General features: G+C 42.8%; 1 protein-coding gene across 1 annotated transcript in view; it reads right to left on the bottom strand.

Moving 5' to 3' along the window:
- Positions 1-18,173, bottom strand: part of MCTP2 (multiple C2 and transmembrane domain containing 2) — a 251,663-nt gene that overhangs the window by 158,384 nt on the left and 75,106 nt on the right. Inside the window, exons 3-4 of the mRNA XM_060003640.1 lie at positions 11,602-11,664; positions 10,320-10,428 (exon numbers count right to left, since the gene is read on the bottom strand). Coding sequence (XP_059859623.1) covers positions 10,320-10,428; positions 11,602-11,664 — 172 coding nt within the window. The remainder of the gene's footprint in view (positions 1-10,319; positions 10,429-11,601; positions 11,665-18,173) is intronic.

Genomic DNA, 18,173 nt, shown 5'->3' with positions numbered 1-18,173 from the left:
ATGACCTACTGGGATGACTTCATCCACACCAAGCTTTCCCATGTTGGTCGCTATGAAACTTGAGGGGCATCTTCTGAGTCAAATTTAAGATGAAGAAAATAAAACCATCAATTCACAATGGGGTTCTTATTCAAATAATGCACCCTTAAAAACTAGTGTCTCTTTCATTTCTGCTGTTGCACTGACAAGAACTCAGGAACTGGTCTCAGAAAACAACCTTAACCAACCCTTTGCCTTGCTGGCAGTGGGCAGGGGGTGAGGAGTACAAAATCTAAAGAGACGGCTTCCCTGGTGGCGCAGTGGTTGAGAGTTCGCCTGCCGATGCAGGGGACACGGGTTCGTGCCCTGGTCCGGGAAGATCCCACATGCTGCGGAGCGGCTGCGCCCGTGAGCCATGGCCGCTGAGCCTGCGCGTCCGGAGCCTGTGCTCCGCAACGGGAGAAGCCACAACAGTGAGAGGCCCACGTACCGCAAAAAAAAAAAAAATCTAAAGAGAAAAACAAGAGGTATGCAAACGGTGGGACAAATTATCAAGAAACTGGGAAGAAGGGCCCTAATAAATTTGGCGGAAATGCCACAAGTCATTGCCTTTCCCAGAGGGAAAACACAGAAATAAAACCGAAAGAAGAATAACTAGAACCAGACACAGCAATAATAATAGCTCGTGGCCACTGTACATGGCTATGTCACCCCTCCCACGCACACATCCCCATAAGCACACACACCAGGTTAAAGCCCATAATCACTGCTGGATGATGTCTGAGCTGGTATTCAAACTCAGATGATCTGTGCCCTGAGTCTGTGACTCTGACCCACCGTCCAGTGCCCCCAACACTTCCCATCCTAGCACAAACAAGGTCATCTGTGTTGGGCAGCACAGAGTATACCGAAGAGACTGCTGAGGGGCTGGCCCAAGCCCACAGAGCTGCCCGGAGGCAGAGGGGTGAACCCTCAGTGCATCCCATTCACAGCACACCTGCTGGGAAGCTACACGGCTGATCCTCAGCATATAACACAGAGTTCTAGAAACATCCAGCCTGTCCCCCAATCACAGCTGCAATGAGGAGAATGTTCCTCTCTAGGTCTAATACAAGAGCATCCTTTCCTTTTTAAAGAAAAATATATAATCATAGAAATGGTACAATCTTTAAAATCAACCTACTAAATCGCAAGAGGCAAACAGGACCCAAATCAGAGATGCCTGACATTTGAACGTTTTGGTAGCAGTTTCGTAATTTATTAAACCCCTATTGCATGGCCAACTTTTCACACTAGTGGGAGATCTTTAAAAATTTTTGTCTAAACCATTCCTTTCAAACAGGGAAATGACTTATCCAATGCATTCTTCCTATAATCTGCAAAAGTACCTGTCCCTGCTCTGAAAACAGCTGTCCCAGTCTACCTGGGCTGGGATTAGAGAACCGTTTGCTGGATGAATGGGTCACGAATTGTCATTGCCTAAAACTCACATCAAGAAGACGACCATGAACCCTCAGCCCTCAGGCCTACAGCTGAAGGGATATGTACGCCCTAGTGATGTTGCAGTGAACTCCTGCAATGGACTTTTCTTTCCCTTTTGCAGTATTGAAATGTGGCCACCAGAGGGCATCAGCAACCTAGTATGCTAGTGCACAGCAGGACACTATGCAACCACCCTTCACATGAACAATAAACACAGGGTTTCAATGAAAGGGCTGTTGTTTTCCAGGAATTAATGCTCCGGGATTTAAGCTTTGAGTGGTGCATTTTTTCCAAGACAAGAGGCCTGCCCATGTCACATGGTGCTCATGCCAGGCCTAGAAAACAGGGCTGCTGGCTTTAGCAATACCAGTTCGAGGACACCAAAATATTTTCTTGGCCGCATTCCCTTTCATGGGACACTGAGCCAGGGTTCAACACTCTCTATATGTCAACCAAACTGTGAAGCAGTTAGACTTAAAATGAATTGGTCCTTTTTTTGTTATTGAGTTGTATGAGCTGCTTGTAAATTTTGGAGATTAATCCTTTGTCAGTTGCTTCATTTGCAAATATTTTCTCCCATTTAATTCAAAAAGAGTCATGTACCAAAATGTTCATTGCAGCTCTATTTACAATAACGAGGAGATGGAAGCAATCTAAGTGTCCATCATCGGATGAATGGATAAAGAAGATGTGGCTTATATATACAATGGAATATTACTCAGCCATAAAAAGAAACGAAATTGAGTTATTTGTAGTGAGGTGGATGGACCTAGAGTCTGTCATACAGAGTGAAGTAAGTCAGAAAGAGAAAGACAAATACCGTATGCTAACACATATATATGGAATCTAAGAAAAAAAAAATGTCATGAATAACCCACAGGTAAGATGGGAATAAAGACATAGACCTACTAGAGAATGGACTTGAGGACATGGGGAGGGGGAAGGGTAAGCTGTGACAAAGTGAGAGAGTGGCATGGACATATATACACTACCAAACGTAAAATAGATAGCTAGTGGGAAGCAGCTGCATGGCACAGGGAGATCAGCTCCATGCTTTGTGACCACCTAGAGGGGTAGGATAGGAAGGGTGGGAGGGAGGGAGACACAAGAGGGAAGAGATATGGGAACATATGTATATGTATAACTGATTCACTTTGTTATAAAGCAGAAACTAACACACCATTGTAAAGCAATTATACTCCAATAAAGATGTAAATAAATAAATAAATAAATAAATAAATAAAATAAAATGAATTGTTCCTACCACATTCCTTCTGCTTTACCAATCTCAAAATTATGGACCCTCAAGAGTTAACCAGACAATGGCTCAGACGGAGAACTTAATACAGGTGTCTGGTTTGGTCAAAAACAATACAGTCTGTAGAACCTCCCAGAAAAAGAGTGGGAAGGAAACGGGAAATATAAAGGAGTAAAAGGAAGAAGCTGGGATGAGGGAGAGGAGTGGAAAGATAGAGCAAAGGAAAATTAGGTGACAGAAAAGGAGGGAATGTGTGACCAGCAGACAGGCAACAGGGAATAACCGGGACAGAGCAGAGAGACAGGGAGGGCTCGAGTTTTCTCCTAGAGATGGCTTGGGAAGATGGGCTTCAGGAAATGCCTGGGCATTTTACAGCATCCAAGTAAGGCTCATTCCTAGAAAGACCACTGTAGCAACCCAAGTGGCCCAGCAAAGGAAAAAAACAAAAAGAGGCTGTTTAGCACAGAACTCTCCAACAGTGGGTCAAGTCTAGTCAAAGCTGAAGGACTACACGCCAGGGAATTGAAGAGAAATTCCTGAGGAACTGGAAAATGACCTGTAAGAGGCAATCTTCTCAACGTGGCCACACTTCCAGAGGGACCTCATCAAAACCTCTCAGTGCTCCATGATACTGGTCTTACATCCACAGTGACTCATAGATGGACAGGCATGATCATGACAGCGAGGTGAGTTACTGCTTAGTCACTCACTAACTCCAGTTCTTTTTCATGAGCTGTGGGTTTTGCTGGGTTTACTCAGTGTACACACACACACACACACACACACACACACACATACACACACATTCCCCTATCTATCTATTCTGTACAAGGAATAGAGGAGTTGACAGCTAAAGACCCTGGGATGCTCTGGGTGGCGACTACGTAACAGTACGTTCCTGACACCCTCGCTAGACCTGTACATTGTTTAGAATTAGCAACTTCCTAGTATAACAAACGTCACCAAATCTCCCAGAAAATCTCAAAATCACAACTTGATAGTCTACTTAACAAACCAGCCCTGTGTCTGAGCCAGAGAAGTGAGAGATTTAGATAAAATGTTCACAGCACTCTTTACACCAGGGAAAGCCATCGTCCAGCCCCTAGCTGATGGATTCATAACCCTGTGAGAAGTTGGGGGGATCCCTGTTTCTGAGAGGCTCTCCTCCTTCTTTCTGGATGGGCCGAGTGACAAAGTTTCCAGTCCTCAATCACAAACCCTATAAGGGCCTTTGAACATCCTTTCTTTAGGTGTGTCAGAAACATCTTTTCCTGAGAGAGATATGATGACTTTTCACTTTACTGCCCAGTGAAAATATAGGGGGGAAAAAATGACTTTTTACTACCCAACATCTCTAGATTTTTCTGCATTATTTTATGTCACATTACTGAGATGTTTTCCAGATACTTCATTTGAAAACATGAGCTTCACAACTTGATCACTTCCTCATGAGCTTGTACCTCCTTATTTTAAATAAAGATGTACTTGGCTACTCTAAAAAGCAGCTTCTCCAAGAGAAAATCCAAAATCAGATCATGATATTCTAGACTGAGGTCAGCAAATTTTGGACATGGGTAAAATCCAGCCTCGTGCCTGTTTTTAGAAATAAAGTTGTACTGGAGCATGGTCGTGTCCACTGGTTTACATATTATCTATGGCTGTTTGGTCACTAGACCAGCAGAGTAGCTGTCACTAAGTTTATGGACCTATGCCCCATAAACTCTAAAATATTCATTTCTGTCCCTGTACAGAAAAGGTTTGCCAACCCATGTTCTAGATGGAATGTTACCTACGCAGCAATGATTATGTAATAATCCAAAGGAAATGGTGACCTCTTCCCTCGGCAGGGAATGATTCATGAAAAAAATATTTTTCTCCCTAAAAATTCACCAAGAGTGATGGCACAATTGGGTTAAATATCCTGGAGCAGGTCCTCTGTAGTCAACGGTGCAACACAGTTCAACAACACTTTGAACGCATCCCTGTCATAAGTGAAATCAACATTTGATCAAATTGATTATATTTTAGACAAATATAAAAGACATGATTGAATATATGTAAAATAAAACATAAATCAACTCCTATACTGAAGACGGGGCATAAAGAGAGAGCACAAGGGTACTGACAAATTAACCCAAACTAAGAGCCAAGTGTCCAAGGTCACTGATGGGAAAGCTGACACGGATCACAGGAACCAGCTCTGCAGTGGGAGTCAGGATCACGGGCCAAGTTCATTATCATTATTCATTAATTACCATAACACGCACACTACCATTTATTGACTATTTTCTCTATGTACGGCACTATGTTACATACACTTTCTTTTTTTCAGTTCTTACAACTACATTATAAGGCAAGCTACATCATGCCCGTTTTGCAGATGGGTAAATTCCACTTGAGAATGAGTGAGTCACCATCAGAAATCACAAGCCAAGAAGTAGATTGTAATGTCTCATTCCTCCTCTTGTCCCCCAGAACCACCCATTCTGGTGAGTCCTACCTCAGCCACTGCCTCCCTGCAAGTCCCTGGTCAAGTCACTTAGTCTCTGTACTTCAATCACCTGAATTAGGACTTCTGTTAAATGGGTTGCTTGTATGTAAGTCTTTTTTTTTCTGGACTCTATCACTAGGTCCCAGTCGAGTACCAGTGTGATGCTCATCTCACTGAAGGGACTGAATAAACGCTTGCTGAGTCAAGGTGTGAGTGAAGGAACTCTGTTCCCCCCTGGGAAGATGTTTTCCCTTTCACGATAGTCTTTAATACTCCTTGCCTTTAAGTCCGGCACTTAAGTTGGATTTCCCTAATGAAGAACTAAAATGTATTAAAAGCATTCTATGTATAAACCTCCAGTATGGCACGGTAGGGCATACGAAGATGAATAAAACGGTTACCCAGCTAATATAGCACTAATAGCAACAGGGATGACCAGGCATTTATCCAATTGAGGGTAAAGGTGTATGGTTTATAGACGTAAAATTTTCATAGGACCGAGATGACAGGGAGCTTATGTCCGTGAAAAATATAAAAGACTAGATAGAAATGCCATGTGAATAGATCTTGAAGGATATTTAGTACTGAAACTATCGGCTATCGATCCCATATCCAGAGAATCGGAGAACATGTGATACAGCGTAGTGTAAATTCACAGATAATTCACAAGTCCTTTTATCTTTGGTACTTTGGCACATCACACCGTTCTCTGTACCTAATTATGTTAATGAGGTGAATACCACGTTAAATTATGTTCAGAGAATACAACTGGAGTAAGAGTGCAAATGCATAATGAGGTCCGGCCCCAAGAAAAGAAAACGCTGTGTCTAATCGGGAATTGAAACTCTCCCTACCAGGGGAAGCACGTGTTTCTGCTCAAGTGCCACCACCCAGTGTCTAGAGCAGTGGTCCTCACAAGGTGGTTCCTGGACCAGCTGCAATCGTGATCCCTTGGGAACTTGTCAGAAATGTAAGTTCTCGGGCCACACCCCAGACCTACAGAATCAGAACCTCTGGGGGTGGGCAATGTGTATTTTCATAAGCCCTCTAGGTTGTTCTGATACTCACTCAAATTTGAGAACTACTGGCCGGAAGGACTGTGCTGGATAAAATTCTGAGGGTGGGCTGGGCTCCATAGAAAATATTGGCATAGCAATAAGCCATGTCAGTCCGGGGCAAAGGAGGCAAGCACAGGCGCCAGTGACTATGATCCCTGCACAGATCAACAGTGGGCACCGAACATGCCCTGATCACTACCTTAATACCTGTGAAAATCGAGCAGTCCTGAACACAGTCACAGTAAGGAAGGTACGCCACACTGCAAAGTCTAGGAGAAGCACTTGCTGAGAGGGGGATGTTTTCTTAATAGATAATGATTAATCTTCCCAATAAATAAAAGAGACAGGAACAATGTTACTGGTTGTAAAAGATATAGGTGCTGAAACAGGTTATGATCTAGATGGCTTACTAGGTATTTATCCTTGGATTATATTAGGTTGACACAAGATAAAGCCAAATGTCATATGATGCTTAACTCGGATGAAACTACAAAGAGAGAGATGGTATTGACGGGATTAGAGCACAGATTACAGTCTCTCCTTTGGCCCTGAAGCAGCGAGGTGTGGAGTAGCACACAAAAACCCTATTGTTTCGGTCATTTTCTGATGTAGGCAATGGCTCCCCCGTCATCTGCCAGGTTTACTGACTGTCTCCTGAGTATCTGTTGTAAGGGTACTGGTGTGATATATCAAGGGTGGTGTGGCCAGATCACTCACATCAATTAGGGATAAATAATCAGAACAGATGGCAAAACTGGAAAAGGGGCAGCTGGTCCTGGAAGAGGTCCAAGGCCTAGGCACAGCCCCGAAGTTACACACTATATTGGAGCTTTCCAAAAATTTACAACAGGACGTGTATTTTAAAGGTTTAGAGCACTTTCTTTCCAGTAGAGTTAAATGTGCTCTCTGTGGAACACACTTCCAATCTCCAGATAAACTGTTCCAAATCGAGCTCCATAATGAGCATCATTTGACAGAAGCATCCACTGGACACTGCAGGTTCTGAGCAAGAGTCAGGATATTTGTGGGTAGGCACCTCACTCTAGTTTATGATCGTGTCCCTCAGATGTGATTTCAGGTACAAGATTGCTATCTGCCCCAAATCATTCAAAATAACCTTAAGAGAGCCATCTATTAAGATGCAGACATTTATGATAATAGTACACAATGACAGTACACAAGAAGTTGCACAACTGATGGATAAGAAATTATAACTTTGACAGAAAACACTATTTACCAACAAGTAGAAAGTGAAATTTGTTCACCATTTTGAAATCCTGAGAAATTACGAAAAGACAGAGAGAGAGAGAGAGAAAGAGACAGAAAAGAGAAAGATAGTAATTTTGTTTTCAAAAAGTGGGTATATGCAGATCTAAAAGATGGAAGTCGGTGAGATCAGATTGATGGAAGAACCCACAGTCCAAAACAGGAGCAGTAGAAAGTCACAGCAGAAAAAGTTTCAGGGGCAGAGGTGGGCCAAGAGGATAGGATGACAGGTGAACCAGGGATGCTCCAGCTTGGAGGCAGTGGATACAGGAAGCAGAAGATGGCCTGAGCAAGTACCACGGTGACTGCTTGGCACAGCACACATAGAGCAGCTGGATGGCCCAGCACTGCCCTGTCCCTTTGGTGCCGAGCAGTGACCAGCAAAGGCACTTGCAAGCAGGAAACGTGAGCGTGGGCAGGAAGCCATTGAGGAAGGTTTTCCATGACGGGGCATCACCAGGAGCCGGCCTGAACGACTGGCTCTCCCTGTCTGGCTGCATGTCCCAACCCTGCTTATGCTCAGTGAAGTCAGGACACAGTAAGTAAAAACAGCATCCACAGATGGCAACAGGGACACACAAATAGAAAGAGGAGCGGAAAACACAACCCAAGGATATCCGAGGGAGAAAGCACCAAACGGGAGATTTTCAAAGTATACTTAATGCTCTCAAAGCTGACGGCAACCTCTCATGCATGAAATAGCCTGTTCTAAAAATGAAAAAAAAAAAAATGCCAACTCAAAAGATGAACAGAATATCACAATGATCATAACAACTGACGAGAAAACAGTGAGCTGGAAGGCCCGGCTGAGGAATTCTTCCTGAAAAAAAAATGTAATGGCAAGAATGAGGAAGAAGAAGTAAGAGACACAGAAGACAAACGGAAGGGAGACCCATCCTCCGTTTCACAGTTTTTCCAAAACAAAGTAGAGAGGAACTAGCAGGACAGACTGGCAAAGACCTGGAGAAAGACACAAAATTCTTTAGAATAAAAAGGTCCCACCTACTAAAAGAAATAAATGAAAAGAGACAACAAAGGAAAAACAGATATGTTTACCTGTAATGAGATGTTAAACCTCTGAAGGACAAAAGAGGCCATAAAAATGAGGGGTAAACAGCAGACTGGCGAAGAAAAATTGCAACACCCAACAAACAAATGAATGCTGAAAATTTTAAAGACTCACAAAAATTTAGAAGGAGGGCTTCTCTGGTGGCGCAGTGGTTGAGAGTCCGCCTGCTGACGCAGGGGACACAGGTTCGTGCCCCGGTCCGGGAAGATCCCACATGCCGCAGAGCGGCTGGGCCCGTGAGCCATGGCCGCTGAGCCTGCGCGTCCGGAGCCTGTGCTCCGCAACGGGAGAGGCCACAGCAGTGAGAGGCCTGCGTACCGCAGAAAAAAAGAAAAAAAAATTTAGAAAGAAAAGCTCAATGGAAAACTGGGCAAAGGATACAGAGAGCCATTCACAGGAGAGGAACTACAAAGGGCCATGTTCATCACCATCATAATCCACGAAGCACGACTTAAAACAAGTGGACACTTGACCTAGAAAATTGCCAAAAACTAAGCAGAGTGATAAAAGGAAATATTCAATGGCGACAAGGTAGGGAACACATAACCATAGTGTAGGAGAGGACATACTCTGTACCTTTTAGGGGGCCATGTACCAGTATCTCTTACATTGGAAAATGTGCATCTTCAGGATCCTGTAATTGCATTTCTAGGTTCTGTCCTGAGCTTAATAACTTTTATTAAGTGCTAGAAGCCCAACAAAGTTTTAAGTCACTACCTTCAATCCTCTTAAAAGCCTATAAGGTAGGTCATTACTAATGTTCTTGTTTTACAGATGGGGAACCTCAGTCACAGGGGGATCCAGGAGCATTTCTTAAATCAGATAGCAATAAATGGAAAAAACTGAGCCCAGGCAGTCTGACTCCACTGTCTGCTCTTAAACATACACTATTTTTAATCTAAGATATATTCTTATCTGTGTATGGAGCCATATACAGTATGTTTATTACAGCATCATTTATATGGCTGATAAAGTAAGAAAAAACAACTATCATCAGCAGAGAAACAGATACTTAACACAGCATACTATGGAATACTATTAGTATTTAAAAGAAGGGAGATATAGTTATGTGGAAAAGCATGGAAATTTTTTAATTCATATTGTAAAGTTTAAAAAAACTTAGTGCAGAATATGGAATATGCAGAATAATACTGCAGAATAACGATATTAAGATATCACTTTAATTAAGAAATATACGTGTGTGTAAATGCACAGAAAGAGGTAGCAAAGGTGAACAGATCAATCACATATAACATCATAACAGATGTTATCCAGAGGGAGGGGAGTCCAGTGGGATTTCAGGGCAGGAAGGAGGGTGGTTCAAAGGGCATTTCCATCTATGCGTATGTTTGCTAACTTAGATCAAGAATGTATTTACGTATTTCTCATGGATAATTAAACTAGGATCAAGGAAACATTTTCTTTAGCAGTGGTTATATACCAGCCATAAAGCACTTACAGCGATCTTATTTCATTCTACAATAACGTTATGTGATCATCAATATTTGATTATTATTAATCATAAAAAAAGGACAGTAAGATTCCATGTGTTTCAATAACTCAATGCAAATACCTTGATACCTGGAGAAGCTCAGATTTGAGCTCCAGTCTAGCACCAGCCTTGCTGAGATGGAAAAAGGTGACTAGCAAGGTTGACAGGAGAGTTGAGAGGAAGAGGTCTGCAGGCTACCAAGGGCGCCCAGAGCCAGGCCTTACCACAGCGATCCCGGACCACCAGGTTCCGGCCTTCTTTCAGGTGGATGGTGAGGAGGTAGGCGAAAGGGTTGGGCAGGTTACTCAAGCCGTCGCCGGCTTCCCCGTGAGTCTGCACAGATGGAGAAGGCATTGAAGTCAGTTGTCTTAGGCCCAAGAAACAGAATGTCGGAAACACTTCTTCATTTAAGGAAAAAAGATGATCACTGTAATGGCGAATCTGTGAGCGTCATCCTCTGCTCCCACCCACCCATGTCGATGACATGGTTACACTGTTCTTTATCCTTCTCCCCAGCGGGATTCTATGAGAATTCATGACAATAGCTTCACAGTATTAACTTCCCAAGAAGAAGCAGGTAAGTTGCATGCCGACATCTGACATCCCCCTAAACTCACCCATGCCCTGCAGGATCCTTATCCTACAGCTCCCAGTGGAGGACCCAGAGAGGATATACAATGCAGAAGTCCAGCTATGGGGCGGGGTCCCACGACCCTGGTCCACACCTCTCAGCTCGGATGTGCGATGTCTCCCTCCTCTTCTCCCCTCAGCCCACCAACCCCCATCAGTTCAGGTACACCTCCTGCACATGTAACAAAAACACTCCCATTCACAACTACTCAGCTGATCACCTACTAATCCATGTCCAGCCAACATGGGCCCCACACCTGGGTCCATATGGGAGACACTTCCTCTCTGCTCTCCTGCCTGTGGCATATTTTTCTTTCACTCCCTGGTCCCCATTATAGTGTTTCCTACACTTACCCACACAGTCTCACCTCCCACCAAGTTCACTTTTCCTCTCCAGGAATGCATCAACTCCTACAAGCCACAACATCAAATTCAGTTTCTGAATATTTCTTAAACGAATCCAATTCAAGTTTTGAAAAGAGCAAATTTGTGTCTTTTGGGAGAAAAAGTACAAATAAAATGATTTATTTTTCATTTATTTGAATTTCAATGAATCGATCTGTGGCTAAGTCACTCTCCACAGCGTTCTTTTGAAAGTTCCTCGTCCACATTTCAAAGCACATCAAAATGGCTTTGTCTCCTGTACCATCTCACTCAATTTCATGGCTCTGTATTTTTAGAAGAATCTATCCCACTCTGACAAATCAATAGACACTGAATTCATCTTTTCCAGACACAATTTGCAAGGCCTGTCTTTGTGGGTGGTAACAGTTCGGGATCCTTTAGAAATAAAAGAGGCAAAGATCCAAACATTTGATAAGAAATATTTATAGCATTTACTTTAGTGTTTCTTTGTTTTTAAGGAATGTCACTTACAGATAGCTCTTTGAAACGTTGGGATGTCAGAGAAGCATTCAGATCACCACTTCCACAGAGCTTCTGTAAACAAGAAGAAAAAGTAATAATAACCCTGCTTTTAAAAAACCAAAAGAATATCAACCTACAAGGATATCCTTTATCGGGTGTTTCCCTTTGAAGCTGCCATTTGCATAGTCAAATGCAGGCTGCCTTCCGGAGTGTGTGGCAAGTCTCGGCAGTAAAAGGCTGACTCACTGGAGTCCATCTGGTTGCAGCCTCTGCCCTCTTAGTCATTGATCAGCATGTGGATAAGGCCGATTCCGTTCTCCTGAAGGGCCGCTGAGGCATCCGTAGTTCATCCAAGTCATTAGCGTGCCAGCAACTTTGTCCCAGGGGAGGCAGTGTGAGCAGCAGGGCCATCCTGCCAGGTCCCTCCATCGAGGACCTGCCTGGTCCCCCAGCCGTCAAAGAGAAAAGGGCTATCAGGTACCAGAGACCGGAGTTTATCAGTCTAGTAGGACACATTTCAAATGTGACCACAAAGACCTTCCTCCAAACATAACCTCATGGGTCTAGCAACTGTACAAGAGCCAACCAAAGAGTAAGGAAATGCAACTTCTCAACAAATGATCTCAGACTGGGGGGTGTCTATGTTTCCTACTTAAATATGCCTCTGACAACCTAGGAAATGATGCCACCAGGCACTGAAGTGAGCGCGGTTCGGCAGTTAGTATGGGACGCAGTAAACATTTGCATTCTATCAGGTTTTATATGTACCAATGTGGGGTCCAGAGGAGCTCTGGGATTTTATGAAGGTTCTGGGTTAGATGTGAGGATAGCTACCTGCATGGAAAGGCAAAGTGGAAGGGAAGGGATTAAAAGGTCTCCCAGCATTTTAGGGATGTTCCCGTTTGTCGGACACATTAGCCAGGGCTGCTTTCCTGTGGGAAAACATGAGATTTCTCCCTCCAAACAAGGCTGAGTAACTCTGAAGTTATGAAATTTAGATACAGGCAGCAGGCCTGCAGAGATTGCTTAGATGACCATGAAGCTTTGAGGGGGCGAAGATGGGGAACAGATGCACTGTGGTCATTGGTCCTTCCCACCCACAGCAAAGATCAGGGAGATTGTGGCGCAATTCAGAGATCCTGCTTGGATGGAAGGCAGGTTGCCTTCCAAGACATTCTCTGTCTCTCTCTCTCTCTCCCTGTCTCTCTATCAAGTGGAGTTCAGGCAGCAACAGAACCTGGATTCTACAACAATAGGGCATTTCTTCAGGCCCTAAGAGGGCTGACAAAGGGCTGCAAACAAGCAGGGCTCTTTGGTCTACCCCCTCTGCATGCAGTGACACCAAGAAATGCTGCAGCGAGGCAGAAACGAGCCCCGATCACAAGTCGGCATGGAGCCTCCCAAGCCCTCACCGGGGAGCAGAGAAGCCCTATGGCTGTTTGTACCTGTGCTTCTCCCATCACATCTGCCCCTTTCTCCCAGTCCCAGCTCGAATGTCCCTTTACTGTGAATACATTTCATTCAATTCAAATTCACACAGGACCCAGGGTGATTTCAGACACTTGGACCTTTCTCTAAGGACCCCAGCACTTCAGTCACTGGTGCCCCTGGCTCTGGAAGGATCACCACTGCCCAGCTGGGCAAAGAGCCCTCACTCTCAATGTGGGCTCGACCTGACAGCAGACAAGGAAGGAGGCAGCTGGGCCTCTGTTGGTCACCTTCCCGTCCATTTCCCAGTCGGTACCTCCTACTTGTGTTATGTGTAAAATGACACCCGGGGGAGTGGGACAGGACGGCCTGAAGACCGCTCTATGATGACAATCAAATCTTACTCAACTCTCCCAATTTCAAAAGATTTCTCCTCATGCCTTTTACACTATTACTCTCCTCATGATTATCTCCTGGAAGCTCAGCGATTCCTCTTCTGCCTGATCTGCAAAACCCAAAATACCCCGATCAGGTCTTCATGTGCAGAACCAACAAGTAACATCAGCTGTCTGATCTTCTGCAGCCTGATCACCCCGTTAGTGTCTCCAGTTTTATGAAACGAATCAACGTTCCACTTAACCAATCCTGTTTGAAGGCAGTTCTGTAAAACTGCCAGTGTTGGGATCAGAATTCCTGTTTAAAGTGCATGGTCCCGTATCTTCTACTGTCACCTTCTGCTGTCAAACAGAAGAGTGAATGTTTCTTAAAAACCATCACTCCTCAGACCAACACACCATACACACTCTCCCAAGGGAGCCTCCCTGTACTTAATGATCACGTTCATTCAGTGACAAAATAAGCCCACATCACCACCATCATTTACACACTATCAAAAATGAACACGTTGCTTTTATTCAAATACTCAGTAAGTCTTCCACTTAGAACAACGCGGAAATTAAATGTGAAGAATGACATTAATTCAACATTATGGCTCGTTTTACTCACAGAAGTCACAGAACTTAAAGTTATGATTCCCACAGCCACCGTAACTGTCACACGCCGTGTATACACACCGAGGAAGGAAAGTGATCACCATAAAGAAGCCAGGAAAGGCTACAGCAGTACAGGAGTACCGGGTTACAGCTGCTGGGGGACACATAACTTTGAGTATTCCTGACACTCTGCATGGAACTGAAGGTATTATTCACTGAGTAGAAGTTGCATTATTTTCAGCTTCTTTGTAAACCTAGTAACTACATCACTGAATTTTTCATTAAAAAAGTACAATTAGTATTTTTCTTACAGGAATCCCTGGTATCTGTCATCATGAGATTTTTTCTTTGATGTTCTCAACAAGCAAAATCAAGCACTCTAATTTTTCTTTTTAAATTTTACTTTAAAAAATTAATACACAGTGAAATTGACTTTTTACATGTGTGTACAATGCAATGACTTTTTTACACATGTATATATTTGTGTAACTACCACCACTATTGGGGCATAAAACAGTTCCCCCAAAAAACTCCTGCATGCAATCCTACTGTTATCATATTGTTCCCTCACCCCTAATCCATGGCAGTCATTGACCTGTCCTCATCCTATAGCTTCATCTTTTTCCATAATGTCATATAAATGGAATACATGCAAACTTGACACTGGCTGACATCTTTCACTTGGCCCAATGCCTTTGAAATCCATTCAAGTTGGCAACTGTATAAATAGTTCTTTTTTTTTAATTACTGAATAGTATTCCATCATTATGAGTGTACCATAGTTTGTTTATCCATTAAGCACTGGTTTTAACCATTTTAAACAAATGTTTCCAAGGACATACTCAGGAAAAGACAAATAATCTTGAATATCACCAATGCTGAGAAGTCTTAATATGACAAAACTCTAATTGTACACAAACATTCAGAAACTCAGCATTAACATGTTGGCATGAGGCTAGTCATCTCTCACACAGCTCTCACTGTTACCTTTTAGATAAGTGGCATTTGTGTGTGTGTCTCTGTATGTGTGTGTGTGTGTGTGTGTGTGTATGTATTTAATGACAGCAAATTTATATTGCTATTTCCATTTTATCTTGCTAAGGTGAAATTCATGGGAAGGTATGTAAATACATACAAGGTAATACATACAAGACTACAAATGTATTAACATGAGGAGATACCAGAATGGATGGGTCAATTATTTAAAACAAAAAGAAAATCTCCTCTAGCCTCCAAGGATCTTAAGAACAAGACACTGATGTGAAAAAACATTTTCTTTTGTGTACACTAAATGTGATCTTGTACAAATATCACCTCCCACGTGGCCGTCTGAAGGATCTTAGCACGAAGAATTCACAGGAAGTTAAATAATAAGTGATGTAAACAATCACTGGCTGTTTAAACTTTACTGGAAGAAGACATAAACCCACATGCAGGAAAGCTAAATAAGAGTAACACATTGGCTGAGAAGATCACTTAAGATTTTCTTTGGGAAATACTCTATTCAAGTACATGAGTATAGCAAACGATATATATTGATGATACATATTTAGTTAATTACTTAACCCACATCTATTTCTAAGAATGTGAATACTCAGGAAGAGCATACTCACAGACACAAATACCTACAGGGGAAAGGAAGCAGCAAAAGGAGCAAAGGGGCTCAGATGGCTAGACAGACCATTAAGCGATGCTTGGATACAGTGATAGAAGTAAAACAACTCACATGACAATCAGAGGTCAAAATTAGAACGCCCGTTCAGAAAAATTCAGGTCTACCAAATGGCTGAGTTTACTCGTAATCAAATTTTTTTCAATACATCTTTACTGGAGTATAATTGTTTCACAATGCTGTGTTAGTTTCTGTTATACAACAATGTGAATAAGGCATATGTATACATATATCCCCATATCCCCTCCCTCTTTTTTTTTCTGGTACGTGGGCCTCTCACTGTTGTGGCCTTTCCCGCTGCAGAGCACAGGCTCCAGACGCGCAGGCCCAGCGGCCATGGCTCACGGGCCCAGCCGCTCCGCGACATGTGGGATCTTCGCGGACCGGGGCACGAACCCGTGTCCCCTGCATCGGCAGGTGGACTCTCAACCACTGTGCCACCAGGGAAGCCCTATCCCCTCCCTCTTGAGCCTCCCACCCACCCTCCCTATCCCACCCCTCCAGGTGGTCACAAAGCACCGGGCTGATCTCCCTGTGCTACGCGGCTGCTTCCCACCAGCTACCTATTTTACATTTGAGAGTGTATATATGTCAGTGCTACTCTCACTTTGCTGCAGCTTCCACCTCCCCCACCGTGTCCTCAAGTCCATTCTCTACGTCTGTGTCTTTATTCCTGTCCTGCCCCTAGGTTCATCAGAACCATTTTTTTTTTAACTTCCACATATATGTGTTAGCATATGGTATTTGTTATTCTCTCTCTGACTTACTTCACTCTGTACGACAGTCTCTAGGTCCATCCACCTCACTACAAATAACTCAATTTCGTTTCTTTTTATGGCTGAGTAATATTCCATTGTGTATATGTGCCACATCTTCTTTACCCATTCATCTGTCAATGGACACTTAGGTTGCTTCCACGTCCTGGCTATTGTAAATAGTGCTGCAATGAACATTGTGACACATGTCTCTTTTTGAATTATGGCATTCGTAGGGTATATGCCCAGTAGTGGGATTGTTGGGTCATATGGTAGTTCTATTTTTAGTTTCTTAAGGAACCTCCATACTGTTCTCCATAGTGGCTGTATCAATTTACATTCCCACAACAGTGCAAGAGGGTTCCCTTTTCACCACACCCTTTCCAGCATTTATTGTTGCTAGATTTTCTGATAATGGTCATTCTGACCAGTGTGAGGTGATACCTCATAGTTTTGATTTGTATTTCTCTAATAATTAGTGATGTTGAGCATCTTCTCATGTGCCTTTTCGCAACCTGTATGTCTTCTTTGGTGAAATGTCTATTTAGGTCTTCTGACCATTTTTTAATTGGGTTGTTTGTTTTTTTGATATTGAGCTCCATGAGCTGTTTGTATATTTTGGAGATTAATCCTTTGTCAGTTGTTTCATTTGCAAATATTTTCTCCCATTCTGAGGGTTGTCCTTTTGTCTTGTTTATGGTTTCCTTGGCTGTGCAAAAGCTTTTAAGTTCAATTAGGTCACATTTGTTTATTTTTGGTCTTATTTTCATTACTCTAGGAGGTGGATCAAAAAAAAATTTTGCTGTGGTTTATGTCAAAGAGTGTTTTTCCTGTTTTCCTCTAAGAGTTTTATTGTGTCTGGACTTACATTTAGGTCTTTAATCCATTTTGAGTTTATTTTTGTGTATGGTGTTAGGTAGTGTTCTAATTTCATTCTTTTACATGTAGCTATCCAGTTTTCCCAGTATCACTTATTGCAGATGCTGTCTTTTCTCCATTGTATATTCTTGCCTCCTTTGTTGTAAATTAGGTGTCCATATGTGTGTGGGTTTATCTCTGGGCATTCTATCCTATCTCATTTATCTATATTTCTGTTTTTGTGCCAGTACCATACTGTATTGATTACTGTATCTTTGTAGTATAGTTTGAAGTCGGGGAGCCTGATTCCTCTAGCTCCATTTCTCTTTCTCAAGATTGCTTTGGCTATTCGGGATCTTTATTTTTTAATTTTTATTTATTTATTTTCATCTTTATTGGAGTATAATTGCTTTACAATGGTGTGTTAGTTTCTGCTTTATAACAAAGTGAATCAGTTATACATATACATATGTTCCCATATCTCTTCCCTCTTGCGTCTCCCTCCCTCCCACCCTCCCTATCCCACCCCTCTAGGTGGTCACAAAGCACCGAGCTGATCTCCCTGTGCTATGTGGCTGCTTCCCACTAGCCATCTATTTTACGTTTGGTAGTGTATACATGTTCATGTCACCCTCTCACTTTGTCCCAGCTTACCCTTCCCCCTCCCCATATCCTCAAGTCCATTCTCTAGTAGGTCTGTGTCTTTATTCCTGTCAGGGTCTTTTTTGTTTCCATACGAATTGTAAAATTTTTTCTTCTAATACTGTGAAGAATGCCGTTGGTAGTTTGATAGGGATTGCACTGAATCCGTAGATTGCTTTGGGTAGTAGAGTCATTTTCACAATATTGATTCTTCCAATCCAACAGCATGGTATA

The sequence above is a fragment of the Delphinus delphis genome, chromosome 2 (assembly GCF_949987515.2).
Source record: "Delphinus delphis chromosome 2, mDelDel1.2, whole genome shotgun sequence".
NCBI lineage: Eukaryota > Metazoa > Chordata > Mammalia > Artiodactyla > Delphinidae > Delphinus > Delphinus delphis.
This window is presented reverse-complemented; position numbering and strand designations above follow the sequence as displayed.